General features: G+C 49.0%; 1 protein-coding gene and 1 long non-coding RNA gene across 4 annotated transcripts; one reads left to right on the forward strand and one right to left on the reverse strand.

Moving 5' to 3' along the window:
- The first annotated feature begins 89 nt into the window (after nt 1-89).
- On the forward strand, nt 90-9654 carry LOC144254628 (uncharacterized). Of its 2 annotated transcripts, none has more exons than XR_013343535.1 (5): nt 90-435; nt 951-1116; nt 2497-2541; nt 2955-3071; nt 9463-9654. It is a non-coding gene; the product is annotated as an uncharacterized LOC144254628 (long non-coding RNA). The 2 variants fall into 2 exon arrangements; XR_013343534.1 differs by lacking the exon at nt 9463-9654 and adding an exon at nt 4564-4734.
- Nucleotides 2563-4909, reverse strand: LOC113181060 (kynurenine--oxoglutarate transaminase 1-like). 2 transcript variants are annotated; one of them, XM_077798015.1, is made up of 4 exons: nt 4730-4909; nt 3561-3755; nt 3076-3204; nt 2563-2673 (listed from the first exon to the last, which is right to left on the reverse strand). In XM_077798015.1, exons 1-4 carry the CDS (start codon nt 4907-4909, stop codon nt 2620-2622), a joined length of 558 nt encoding a protein of 185 aa, XP_077654141.1. In that variant the 3' UTR covers nt 2563-2619. The 2 variants fall into 2 exon arrangements, 1 of the variants encoding a protein (XP_077654141.1); XR_013343533.1 differs by lacking the exons at nt 3561-3755; nt 4730-4909 and adding an exon at nt 3428-3495 and having other exon boundaries at nt 2642-2673.
- Nucleotides 9655-13733: the final 4079 nt, after the last annotated feature.

The following is a 13733-nucleotide window of genomic DNA, read 5'->3' on the forward strand; positions in this document are numbered from 1 at the left end:
GGCGCGCTAGCCCCCTGCCAGCACCCCGAGCCCGCTGCGCGCTCTTACCCAGAGTTTCCGCCGGCTCCCCAGGTCCCCGTGTCATCCCCGTCCCCGGATGCCCTCTGCGCACACGCTCCCCTTCCCGCAGCTGTCCTGGGCTGGGTTCGTGGCGCGTCCTCCCCCCTCGGACGCTCGCTGCTCCTGGTCATGCGGGGACAGTGCCCTGACCTGGGGGCAGGACTCCTGGCTGGGTTTTTGGTACCGGTGTGGGCTGGGGTTCCCGGGATGACCGGCTCGGGGTCTGAGACCCCGGCCCCTGTCCTGCCCGGTGCATCCAGCGGGTCGGAAGAGCCACGTCTAGTGAGGCCGGGGCCTGGCCAGGGTCTAGGTGGGCAGAGACGCAGCGCTGTTGGTCCTGGGAGAGGGAGCATTGCTTGGGGTTGTGGGTTCTTGGTGAGTCTGCTACGGTGTTGGCCGGCCCTTGCCCTTGGTTCCCCGCAGGAGTGAACCAAGACCCAGCTGGTCCTGGGTTGAGGCACTTATTGCCTTTTTGGGAAGGAGTCATGGGTTGGGGGTTGTGTGGTAATCTCTTCCTGAAGGGGACTGGGCTGTCAGCACAGGGTGGGTCTGGTGAGCCAAGCTTCTCCTGGCACTTCTTCCCCTGCGTTCTGGTTCCACCTCTGCCATGGGCAAGTGACTCTCCTTCCCACCGTCAGCCTTGTCCCCATGCTTGCTGAGGAGTGTGGGACTGCACAGAGGGGCCTGGATGGCCTCTGAGTCTTGGTGGCTCTAGGTGCTTTACTGGCTGGCTTGGGTCACCTCTGTGCCCTTTCTGGGTTGCTTCCTGTCTCCCTGTGACTGTGTCTCACACTGAATAGTACCTTTAACCCCTAAAATTAAACTTCACAGTGTTAGACCTTGCTTGGGTGGGGTCTGATGCCCTCTTTGCCTCTGTTCTCACAACACAGTGCCTGGAACAAGTAGGTGTGACAAATGCTTGTGACTCAAGTGAATGAGCTGCTCAGAGTCTCCAGGAGCCCGTCATAGACCAGCCACTGGTACACCTCATCCACGATGCAGAGCACGTCATGCTCCTGGCACAGCCTGGCCACCTGTGGGAGGCCAACCTTACAGGTGACTGAGACAGAACAAGCTGCTACTGCAGTAAGATCTTGGCCAGGCAGGAGAAAATGCAGACAAAATCAAACAAAATGCAATCGGCTAGGAAAACTTGGGGATCTTTTGCCCCGAAAATGGGCAGCGGACTCCATGTTGTTTGCATCACCATGGTAACCATGGGGTGCCTGGCCGGAAGAGAGGCTTCCTGGTCCCACCTCCCACACTTTTGCGGGCTTTCGATTGGCTCTTCCACAGTCACTCAGACAGGACTTCTAGTCCCGCCTTCCAGCCACTAACTGTACTACTGTGTTTCAGATTTCTACCTGAGCTGCTCAAAGCCTGTATTTTTAAAAATGCCTACCTGTAAATGCTAACGAAAGATATCTTTTTCAGACAAAATTTAATTCCACAGGTTTCTATGTTACAGTCCTAAATTTAAGTTAGTTCTAAATAACCTGACTTTTCTATATAGTTGTGTTACTAAATAATGTTCTATTGATGAGAGATATCAAACATGCTTCTTTATATTTTACTTTTAATTTTGGAGGTTATGTGGATGCATTTGCTCGACACAGGAACAAAGCCGGCCATGTTCCTGTGATGACCAAAAAATCCTTATTCTCATTTCTGACTATAAGAAGTAAATATGTATGCACAAGGATTTTATTTCAGTTACATCAAGTGGCCTCACATAGAAGAGTGCACTCCTAGTTAAAAATAAATTAAAATGGGTCCAAATATTTTAAGACCACGTGGTTACATATAAAGTTAATACAATTATAATTTATGTACTTATTTTTAATATATTTTTTTTAGATATTTAGATAACCTATATTTGTTAATCTATAGAATAATTAGCACATGCCTAATTGATTAGTTAATATATATTTGCCTAATTGTTTTTCTTTAACAGAAAACCCATAATTTATGTTTTATATTTACATTTATGAGATACTCTGCCTTTTCAGTTGCAGATATTTGAGATAAATGTGTTTACTATAAATTTACTTTTAAGTAAAAATACAATCTTCAAGTAGTTTCTAATTTTCAAAGTTACTGTTCAAACTCATAAGATGATAAATAATTATAATTATGTCTACAAAATATCTAATGATTTTAACTATATTTTCATTGATATTTCTTATCAAAGTATAATAATTTGTTTATAGATTCTAAGGTTTTCAGAAATTGTTCCAAAGTATAACCAAAAAAAAAATTTCTAAAAGAAAAAGATGCTTCAACAAAGAAAAAGCACACATGGTGTCAGTCAACCTGCTGACAGTGGACATCATGAAGACAGACTCAGCCCCCTGAAACCTGACCCCTTGCCTCATTTGAATAGCTTCTCCTCAATAAAAGGGCTCAGCGTGCTGCTCTCTCTCTCTCTTTCTGCAGACCCTTAAGGTCAGAGGAGCCATCACAGTGACCCCAAAGAAAAAGGTATTTGTGTCTCTTGTGTGGTTATTTCATGCAGCCCAGTCAGCCCAGTTCAACTGGAGTGACCCCTGAGCCTTTTAGTCACAAGAAAATAAACCCAGTAGCCACCAGCTCCAGCTCTGCCTTGGAGAACACCTGCAGGGACCCAGGGGTGGCACAGGTCTGCAGCCGGTACCGTGCCCAAATGCAAAGTCCTGCTCAGACAGAGGGCTTGTGGCCATGCTGGCTGCTGGGGGCTTTCCTGCACCATCCCATCAAACCTCTGCTGCACCGACCCTGTGAGATGGTCCCTCAGGTTCCTATTTACAGTTGAGGAAATGCTGAGAGGCAAGTCACTGTCCCCACCAACCCACCCTTCACCTCCCTGAGATTCTTGCCCCTTTCTTTCCCTGGGACTCTGGCACCTCCATCCTCAGGTCACGGCGGGCAACCCTCCCACTCCACAGATGAAGAAACTGAGGCCCCGAGGAAGCTCATCAGGAAGAGCCGGGACTTGAATGCAGGTGGAGGGTCCCTGAACAGAGCTGTCCCAGGTACCTTTCCCAGGGGGTTGTTGGGTGTGTTGAGGACCAGGGCTTTGGTCCGGGACGTGAACTTGCTGGCCAGTTCTGTGGGGTCCAGCCGCCAGTTGCTGCTGGAATCCAGCTCCCCATCCTGGGTGGGGCTCTGCAAGAGGAGGTGGGAAGGGTGGCCATAGTTACCCCCTGACATTTAAGTCCCCTCCTTGGGCATCTGCCCCCTCCACCTCCTCCCTGGGGTTCTGGAGGCCACTACACCTCCCAGCCCACAGGACCTGGTCTCCTTCACTGTCCTTTCTGACCCATCTCCCTGGGCCCAGTCCCACCCAGTCCGTGGGTTCCTGGGCCCACACCCCACATGGCATCCTTACCGGCTTCAGGGACACAAACACAGGGCGACCCCCAGCCATCAATGTCATAGGCTCATAACAGTCAAAAAAAGGTTCACTGTGGTCAGCACTGCTCTGACCCCTCACCCCACCCAGCCCGAGTCATATCATTCACCTCGTCTCCTTCGTCCACCAGGGCCTGGAAGGCTGTGAACAGGGCCCCGTAGGCACCCACGGTCACCAGCACGTTCTCAAGTGGGTCCAACTCCTGTCCCAGCAGCTTCCCAAAGAATCTCGCCAGGATCTTTGTCAGGGGTGGGTAACCCTGCAGGACAGCAGGGACACTTCCCAGAGAAGGGAAATGAGCTGGCTGCAGTCACAAACAGATGAGGCAGAGGAGTAGAGCTTTATGTTGTGTCTTTTGAAGCTCCATGTAGCAGAAGAAGATCAGATAATATGTTTGTGTGCTGAGGAGTTGTGTAAAACACTCAGTTTGAGGGACTGAAACCTGGTCTAGAACCCAAGAAACCAGTTATCCATGTGCAAGTACTCAAAAGGACAGTGTCCTATATAACAGGTGACACCATGAGCAAAGTTAGACAAGAAAAAATCATTGCAACCTATGAAAAAGAGGTATAGATATTTAATAACTATAGCTGGGCACTGTGGCACATTCCTGTAATCTCAGCAGCTTGGGAAGCTGAGGCAGGAGGATCGCACGTTCCAAACCAGCCTCAGCAAAAGCGAGACAATAAGCAAATCAGTGAGACCCTGTCTCTAAATACAGAATAGGGCTGGTAATATGGCTCAGTGGCCAAATGCCCCTGAGTTCAATCCCCAGTACCCCCAAACCAAAAGAACTCTTTCCAACTATAATGTAATAGAAATGTAGAAAGAGGGTCTGGGGCTGTAGCTCAGTGGCAGAGCACTTGCCTAGCATGTGTGAGGCACTGGGTTTGATCCTCAGCACCACATTAAAAAAAATAATAGATGCTGTCCATCTACAACAACAACAACAAAAAATTGAAATTAAAAAAAAAGAAATGTGGAAAGAGAAACAATTTTTTAAAAAATGATTAAAGTAGAACATGGATAATTTCTAAATTAATAGATATGCCTATATGAGGGATTAGCAATCATTTTTTCTTTTCTTTTTTTTTCTTTTTCTTTTTTTTTAGGAAAACACCAACAAGCTGTTAAAGCCAGGTATTGCAGAGTGTGCCTATAATTTCAGCAATTTAGGAGACTAAGGAATGAGTTTTGAAAATTTGATTCCAGGTCAGACTCAGAAACTTGGGGACATACTGTCTCAAAAAAAAAGGGGAATTTGGGAATGTAGCTCACCAGTAGCAGACTTCTGGATTCAATCCCTTTTCTTGAAAACAAACAAAAACAACTCTTACAAGGCAGCAACATGAAGACACACACCAAAATGAAAAATGAGGAAAGGAAGGAAAAAATACAGATGCACACGAAAAGAATTGGGGCTGGGGATATAACAGCGGTGGAGCACTTCCCAAGCATGTGCGAGACTGGATTCAGTCCCCAGCCCTGGAGGAAAGAAAGAAGAAGAAAATCAACATTAAAATATTGCTGTAATATTGCAAGAATACAAAATTAGCACTTTGTAAGATTTGTAATGTCAGTAGTTTGCAAGAGGGAGAGAAAAGTATCCTGTCCTTGGCCCAAGAAATGAATTTTCCAGGTAGCGCTGAGACTTGCTGATTAGCTGGTTATAATGGTTCCCTCACCCGACAGCAAGTTCATTATGTCCATATACCACACTGTTGCTGGGTTTCTGTTCTCCCGACTAAAAGGCTCAGGGGTCACTCTAGTTAAACTGGGCTAACTGGGCTGCACGAAATAACCACACAAGAGACACAAATACCTTTTTCTTTGGGGTCACTGTGACGGCTCCTCTGACCTTAAGGGTCCGCAGGAAGAGAGAGTGAGAGAGCATGCGCTGAGCCCTTTTATTGAGGAGAAGCTATTCAAATGAGGCCAGGGGTCAGGTTTCAGGGGGCTGAGTCTATCTTCATGATGTCCACTGTCAGCAGGTTGACTGACACCTGGGTAGGCCACACCCAAGGGCACAGTAAGAGAAGGGGACACACACCAGGCACTTCCATGGAAGATTCTATCCTAAACAGGACAAGGGGTTATATTACAAAGGAACAGGTGAGCATAGCTGCACCCATGGGGCTGTAGCAAGACACACCCATTTCTGTGACTGAGGGCCTCAGCACCCAGCTGGGGAGTGTAACTCAGTCACCCGTAAGGTTGGCCTCCCACACACTGTTAATGTTTATAGCCTTTGATTCACTAGTTTCACTTCTAGGAATTTTTCTTAGAGAAAGGCACATGTATGAACAGACTTCCATACAGGGATATCACCATGGCTTTGGTTACCACAGGGTGCTATCTGAAGCATCCAAGAGTGGAACGGGTGAAGTCAGTTCCAGCGCCTCTAGCCAATGCAGGAGTATCTCTGCAGCCATTAGAGAGTGAGGCCGTACTGACATGGAAAGGTGTCCATGATCTACCGCTGAGTGAAATCGACAAGTGGCAGAACATGTACAGTATAAGTCCCTTTATGGGCTCTGGATGCCATCACACCAGACGGAAAAGTTCCCTCTAGTGAGGCTGAGACACCCAAGTTTAAGAACCACTGTTGGAATCCAAAGTTGGCACATAGTTACTATGTGGCCCTTCACAGAAAAGGCTTGGGTTTAGGGTCTAATGCCTTCAGCAGCATGGCTTAGGGGTCACCTCCTCTAGGCAGCCTTCCCCTTGTCCCGCTCTCCCAACCCAGGTTTCATGCCCTCCTACCTGCTCCCATGTCCCACCTCCTCCACGGCACCTGCTTCCTGGTCTGCCTTCCCCACCAGGCCATGAGACACAGGGCCTGGGACAGAAGAGACCAGTAAACTCTGAGCCGTGACTGGAATGAATTCCCTACTCTCTGCCCTACCTCGTGAACCTGCCACCTTCTTTGAGTCAGGAGAAAGCCCCTGGCCTTGCTCAGCTTGCCAGGTTCTTCCCTCTGGGCTTTTGAGGTTGTGACCATATTAGGTCTTCCAGCACGTTTCCTGGCATATAGCTCCCCAAATCCTTGGGCTCCCCAGAGGGATAAGACTGCCTTTTCTATGCTAATGGGATGACTGGTACTTGGGACCCATAGATGGGCTAGAGGGGTCTGTTTTCCAGGGGATCAAATCATGATTTAGAGTTGGAACTTTTGGTCCACCCTTGCATCTACAGGGAGGGAAGAGGAACTAAAGATTGAGTTGATGGCTCAGTGGTAGAGCGCTCGCCTAGTGCGTGTGAAGCCCTGGGTTCGATTCTCAACACTACATAAAAATAAATGAGTAAAATAAAGGGATTATGTCCAACTACAAAAAAAAAAAAAAAAAAAAGATCGAGGTGATAAACAGTAGCCATTTTCCTTATTGAAGTTTCCAGAAGAATCATCTGCAGTACTGCTTGGGGTGCAGGGTTGGGGTCCCCCGTGGATCTAGCGTCACAGGAGTGTTCTGCACTGTGTGTATCAGAAGAGAAACTGAATCGTTTTATCCTGTCTGTATTCTTACAGAGCTGGACTTTACCTTTTCTGCAGAGGGCCATGTGGCTTCCCAGCTCATCTTACAAGAGGACAAGGGGGGCAGCCTGAAGTTCTAGGTCTGGAAGCTCAGGGTAGAGGACAGCCGGGTGAGGTCAGGCCTTGGTCCTGGCTGTCTCAACATGGAGTATTGAAGAAGGGTGTGCAAAGTTTTTCTTCTTTTTGGTACCAGGGATTGAACTCAGGGGCACTCGACCATTAAGCCATATCCCCAGCCCTATTTTGTATTTATTTAGAGACAGGGACTCATTGAGTTGCTTAGTGCCTGAGCAACTGAGGCTGGCTTTGAACTCGCGATCCTCTTGCCTCAGCCTCCCAAGCTGCTGGAATTACAGGAATGTGCCACCACACCGGCTAAAATTTTTGTGAAACGCAAAATTCTGGGCATTAGGGTAGTCTGAAAGAAAAAGTAGTCCTGCTCTTTGTAAATATAAAAGCCAACACTACATGTATATGAAGTATAGAGGTATCTGCCCTGTCCAGTGTGGAGGGAGGAAGCGAGGATGACTAAATCTTCCTTACACATCCTGCCTTGTGTCCTTGTATCAATACTAACAGTGAACACAATTCTTTCCTATTTGAAACAAGACAAAAAAAAATATTAACTTCTGTACACAGGTCTGGGACAGTACTGCCTGCGTCTTACTTTCTTACCTGACTCTCTTTGCACCAAGTCCCTCACCCTCCCTGGGGGACTGGTTCCAGCCCTTGGTCTAGATATAAAATTGCAGAAGTAATAGATTTTTGGGGGGAGGTACTGGTAATTGAACCCAGGGGTGCTTTACCACTGAGCCACATCCCTAGCTGCTTTAATTTTTTTGAGACAGGGCGTCGCTAAGTTGCTCAGGCTGGACTGGAACTTTCAATCCTCCTACTTTAGCCCTCTGAGCTGCTGGGATTATAGGCTGTGGCACTGCAACTGGCAAGAATAGCTTTTGCATACAACCTCCACACATCATCCCATGTTATTTGTCTACCTACCTATCTTTATTTATTTATATTCACCAGGGATTGAACCCAGGGGAGCTTTACCACTGAGGTGCATCCCAACCCTACTTTATATTTGATTTAAAGACAGGGTATTAGGGCTGAGTTGCTTAGCACTTGCTAAGCTGCTGAGATTGGCTTTGAACTCACAATCCTGATGCTGAGGCATCCTGAGCCACTGGGATTACAGGAATGTGTCACCATGCCTGGCTCATCCTGTATATTTTAAATCATTTCTAGATGATGGCCACCAGTCGTTTGGACATGGTGAGCTGGGGACAGAGCAAGTGAGGGTCAGCATCACATTCTTCCAGGTGCAGTCATCATAGAGAGATCTTCTGGCCACAGCCGTATCCTCCTTCCTGGAGGACCTGTGCTCCCAGGTGGCCAGGCGGCCCCACCTCCTCCCTTCTGTTCCTCCTACCTTCTGGGAAGGCTTCTCTGCCCTCCCCCAGCCCCAGGTTCCCCGCCTGCAGAGGCTGCCTGGGTCACACAGGGAGCCCTGGCTCCCAGGTCCCAAGGCAGAGGCCTCATGCAGTGGGGTTACTTTGACCCAGGAGGGGCTGAGGCTGAGGAGGGTAGGAGTTGGGAGGACAGCAGCACTCACAGGGGTTTTGCTGAGCTCTTCCAGCTAATTCCCAGAAGGACCTGCCTGGGCCCATTTCACAGATGAGCCAACAGAGGGGGTGGGGGAGTGATGTGTTCAGGGTCACACCTGACTGCCCAGTTGACCCCAGGCCATGTTCTAACTCACTCAGACCTGGGAGGGCCTCAGGGTCCTCATCCAGATCACACTGTTCTCCCTGGATCCTTCCAGGCCAGCTCCCCGCTGTGCCACAGGTGTCAGAGACTGTCCCAGGCTGATATCCACCCTGCTCAGCCCGCCTTGATAGGAAGCCGCTCCTCCTGGCCTCGTCCTCCCCTCAGTACAACAGAGTGGGGCTGCGTGGCAGGGAACTCCTGTCCTGGGGGCTCGCGTCCCAGGTGGCTGGTGGGTTGGGAGCCGCCTGCCAGGGCCAATAGTGACAGCTGCTGTGGCCCAGATGTCTTCAGTCCCCACAGCGCCCATCCCTCTAGAACCACCTGATAATCCCCACCTGCCAGATGAAGATGCGAGGCCCAGGGGCCAGGGACTGGCTGGAGGTCAGAGAAACTGGCCAAGACCCTGTCAGCAGCAGAGGCACCTGGGCCTCCCGCAGGGGCCCTGGACCAGCTGTGCAGTGCCTGGCCCCTCCCCAGTGGGTTACACTGTCCCTTGGCTGAGTCCCTGACACCATGGCCAGGCCTAGCACTCAGCGCACCTCAGAATCATTTGCCACGAGGGAGACGCACACCAGGAACCACCGGCTGCAGCCAAGATGGTGCTGGTGACTGTCTTTGGTCACTTATTAGATTTAATTTTTTTCTTACTTAGAACTATTATTTTCAAATTTCCTAATACAAAATTTTTGTTTTTATGGTTAAAAAATAGGGAGCCAGGTGTCGTGGTGAGCATGAAGTCCCAGCAACAGGAGAGACCAAGGTAGGAAGATCACTTGAGCCTGAGTTGGAGACCTGGTCTCCAAAAGAAAAGGAAAAAATAAAGTGGAAGAAATGTGTGAGACAGTCACGTTTTAGAAGACATTAGGAAGCTAGACCCACCCGCTGAAACCTGACCCCTTGCCTCATCTGAATGACTTCTCCTCAATAAAAGGGTTCAGCTCACTCTCTCTCTCTCTGCAGACCCCTAAGGTCATAGGACCCAAAGAAAAAAGTATCTCTGTCTCTTGTGTGGTTATTTCGTGCAGCCCAGTTCACCTGGAGTGACCCTGAGTGTTTTAGTCGTGGGGACGCGACATATGGGGTTAATTGATGTCTTTAACATTGGCTATAAAATAATACCAGTAACACCTGTTCTGTAAATACAAAACTACCCTAATATATGTTTGTATGTGCATGCATGTTTTCTGTGAAAATATGAGAGCAGGAGTGAGGAGTTTAGAAGGCAATTTGTCAAACACCAAGCTGCTCCCTCAGTGGCAACTAGGTGATTCTGGTTTCGTGTTTCTGTGTTTGTTTCTAGAGGTTTTGTGCATGAGCATAACTATTGATGGATTGATTCTGATAAGAACAGTTTTTCAAATGGCATCTTCTCTGAATTCAGGTGTGTCTTATAACCTACATATCAGTTTAGCTGCTCCTCCTACTGGTCCATAAATTAACAGCACATCTTAAAACCCACAGTGTCATGGGTTCAGTGATACATGCATTACTTTTTGTGTGTGTGGTACTGCTGATTGAACCCCAGGGTGCTCAGCCACTGAGCCACATCCCATTCTTTTTATTTCTTATTTTGACAGAGTCTCACTAAGTTGCAGTTTGGCCTTGAACATGCCATCCTCCTGCCTTGGTCTTCTGAGTAGTTGGAATTACAGGTGTGTGCCACAGTGCCCAGCCCGGAGTTACTTTTGAACTGGGGAAGGGTAAAGTGAGGCGGAGGAGGAGGAGGAGGAGGAGGAGGAGGAAGGTAAAGTGAGGCGAGTCAGGGGCAGTGGGGGGAGGGGTGTTGGGAGACAGACCTTGGAGTGAGGGCACTAGGCAGGGCTGGCGGGGGAGGAGTAGGGGCGCAGGGCACAGACTGGCAGGGAGAGGAACAGAGTTGAGGGGAGTTCGGTGGGTTTAGGAAGGAGGGGGAAATCATGGAGATTCCAGAAACGTGGCGTGCTCAAGGGAGTGGCCTTCAAGTGTGGCACTCAGTACTGGGATAAACAAATGCCTGTTCTTATGCTTTACACATAACAGTCATTCAATCAACATTTATGGAGCACCTACTGTGTATCAGGTACTGGGCTGGGCACTGGGATGATCGGGAGGCAGCAGCAGCACCCAAGCTGACCCCCCAGATGCACAGCTAGGAGATCTAGAGCAGGGTAGCAGGAGCCAGGCAGGGCTGACAGCCAGGCTGCAGTCAGGGAAGGCTTCCTGAGGGAGCAGGCTCACGCACAACCTTGAAGCCAGGACCTCACCAGATCCCAGGAGCCGGGGCCATGCAGGGGCAGGTGCTGGGAGAGGGCACTTACAGAGTGGTGCAAGCACCGGGTGAGCGAGGCTCCGGCCTTCCTGAACATGCCTCCCAGGGCCACTGGGCGCTGCTGACTTCTCCTCCAGGGGCAGAGGAGAGAGGAAGAGCACGCCAGGCCAGAAGCTCAGCACTTGGGTCCTACACACAGTCTAACAACAACAGCATGTCACTGTGCCAGACACGTGCCAGAGCCCTCCGCTGCAGGATTATATATACCACACGGTCCTCTCGACAACCCTGCCGCACACTCGCATATACGCACACCAGTAACCAGAGTGATCTTTTAAAATTCAAATCAGAAGTGACCCAGGTGAGGAGATCAATCACTACAACATCGCAGAGTGTCAGCACAACCTCTCATTCTGACCCTGGAAACACACATACCTACTGTGAAAGTGGCATTCCTGCTGTGAAAGTGAGCCTAAACTAGACCTGGCCATGAGACTGGAAACAGAACAAGCCAGGCACGCAGCCACGCCTGTAATCCCAGCGGCTCAGGGGCCTGAGGGAGGAGGCTCGTGGGTTCAAAGCCAGTTTCAGCAATGGTGAGGCGCTAAGCAACTCAGTGAGACCCTGCCTCTAAAGAAAATATAAAATAGGGCTGGGGATGTGGCTCAGTGGTTGAGTGCCCCTGAGTTCAATCCCCTGTACCAAAAAATAAAAATAAAAAAATAGTAAAAATAATGACCATGGAGGCGCAATGGATGAATCCAAACTGATGCGAATTCTACAGAACAAGTGGCCCTGTCAATGAACAAAATGTAGCAGCACAGCCTGGAATCCCAGGGACCCACGAGGCTGAGGCAGGAGGACCTTAAATTAGAGGTCAGCCTTGGCAATTTAGTGAGATCCTGCCTCAAATTTAAAAACAAACGGCTGGGTAAACAGAAGTAGCTCAGTGGCAGAACCCTTTTGGGTTCAACCCCCAGGACCAAAAAATAAGTAAATATGAAAAAATCTACAAGTAAAAAAATTGGGACTCGAGAGATTAAAAAAAGTTAGCTGGCAAGTAAAAAACCTGGTGCCTGAGGCCAGGTACGGTGGGTGGCGCACACCTGTGATCCCAGCAGCTTGGGAGGCTGAGACAAGAGGATCTTGAGTTCAAAGTCAGCCTCAGCAACTTAGTGAGGCCCGAAGTGACTTAGCAAGATCCTGTCTCAAAGAAAATAAAAGGGGTCTGGGGCTGTGGCTCCGTGGTAGAGCACTTGCCTAGCATGCGCGAGGCACTGGGTTCAATCCCCAGCACCACGTTAAAAAAAAAAAAAAAAAAAAAAAAACTAAATTGCAGCCCCCAACCGGCACAGGCAGCTGAACTTAAGGTCGCTCACGTGAATTTCCAGGGACACCAAATAAAACACAGACACACACACTTTCCCTTTCAGCAAGCTTCAGGATGGCTTCTCCCTCTGCTCTCAGCCTCAGGCTCCCCACATGGGGGAGCAAGGGAAAGCCAGAGAGGCTGGCGAGGGAGAGCGAGCACGTTCAGAAGTGGGCTCTTATTGGGGGGACCCTTATTCTTAGAAAGTTCCGTCCAAAAAAGGGCCGGAAGAGGCGGGTTACAAGGGACAGGTGAGTGTCATTCAACCCAAGGGGCGACACAGCCACATCTGAAGACACGCCCTTAACTTCCGAACCGGGACAACGCGTCCAGGTCACCAAGAAACGCAGTGACCCGTCAAAGCCTCCTGAGTCAGGATGGAAGGCTCCCCACATATCCCTCCTTCTTTCTTTGAAAAAGCAGGTGACGTGTCACTGTTCCGAGTCCCCGAATCCTTGTTTTGAAGGCTCGCCAGAGCTATTGTGGCTGGAGTGGGGTGGTTGCAGGCCTAGCTGTCCCTGGCCAAGAGTCACTGGCGCAGCCCGCAGCCTGGGTCCCCTCAGGTCCTCCCATGAGGGCCACTTCCTCATTCGGTCTCTCTGGGATCTTTCTTCTTCTCTTCCTTCAAGAGTTCTTCTTTTTGAGGGAAGTTACGTCTGGCATCTCTGGTCCATCTTCAGCCTTTTGAATCTTGGTTCTAGGTCCTCTATGTCTGATGGCGCATTCAGGTACCCAAACAGGACAAAAAGTACCTTCTGGGGAAATGCAAGCATGACCTCCCCCCCACATAATCACTGGATCTGGTCCTTTCCATTGACCAGTTTGTTCTGTGGAAGACATGTGTCCTTCAGCTGCAGTGTGATCTTCTGAGTCACAATTTAGAAAACTTAAAACAAGCAGAGCATGATGGAGGTTATTTTGGGGAGTCCTAGTCCTATTTCCCTCTTTTAATTTTTGTAATTGTAGCTTAATAGATGAATGAACTCGTTCTACAATGGCTTAACCCTGAGGGTTATAAGGAATACCTGTTTTATGGTCAATCCGAAACTCCTGGCAAAATTGTTGGAAAGAAGAGCTTCGTAAGCAGGTGCATTATCAGTTTTAAACTGTAAAGGACATCCTAATACTGTAAAGGCAGCCAAACAATGAGAAATAACATGCAGAGTATTTTCTTTTGCACGGGCTGTGGCAAAAATAAACCTAGAATAAGTATCTACAATTACATGTACATAACATTGTCTACCAAATTGAGGAATTTGATTGCATCCATTTGCCATAATTAATTTGATTTTAATCTATGGGGATTTACCCCAGATGGTAAAGGTGGAGTGTGTGTAACACACTGGGGACAGTGACGTACAAT

The sequence above is a fragment of the Urocitellus parryii genome, chromosome 4, assembly GCF_045843805.1.
Source record: "Urocitellus parryii isolate mUroPar1 chromosome 4, mUroPar1.hap1, whole genome shotgun sequence".
Lineage (NCBI taxonomy): Eukaryota > Metazoa > Chordata > Mammalia > Rodentia > Sciuridae > Urocitellus > Urocitellus parryii.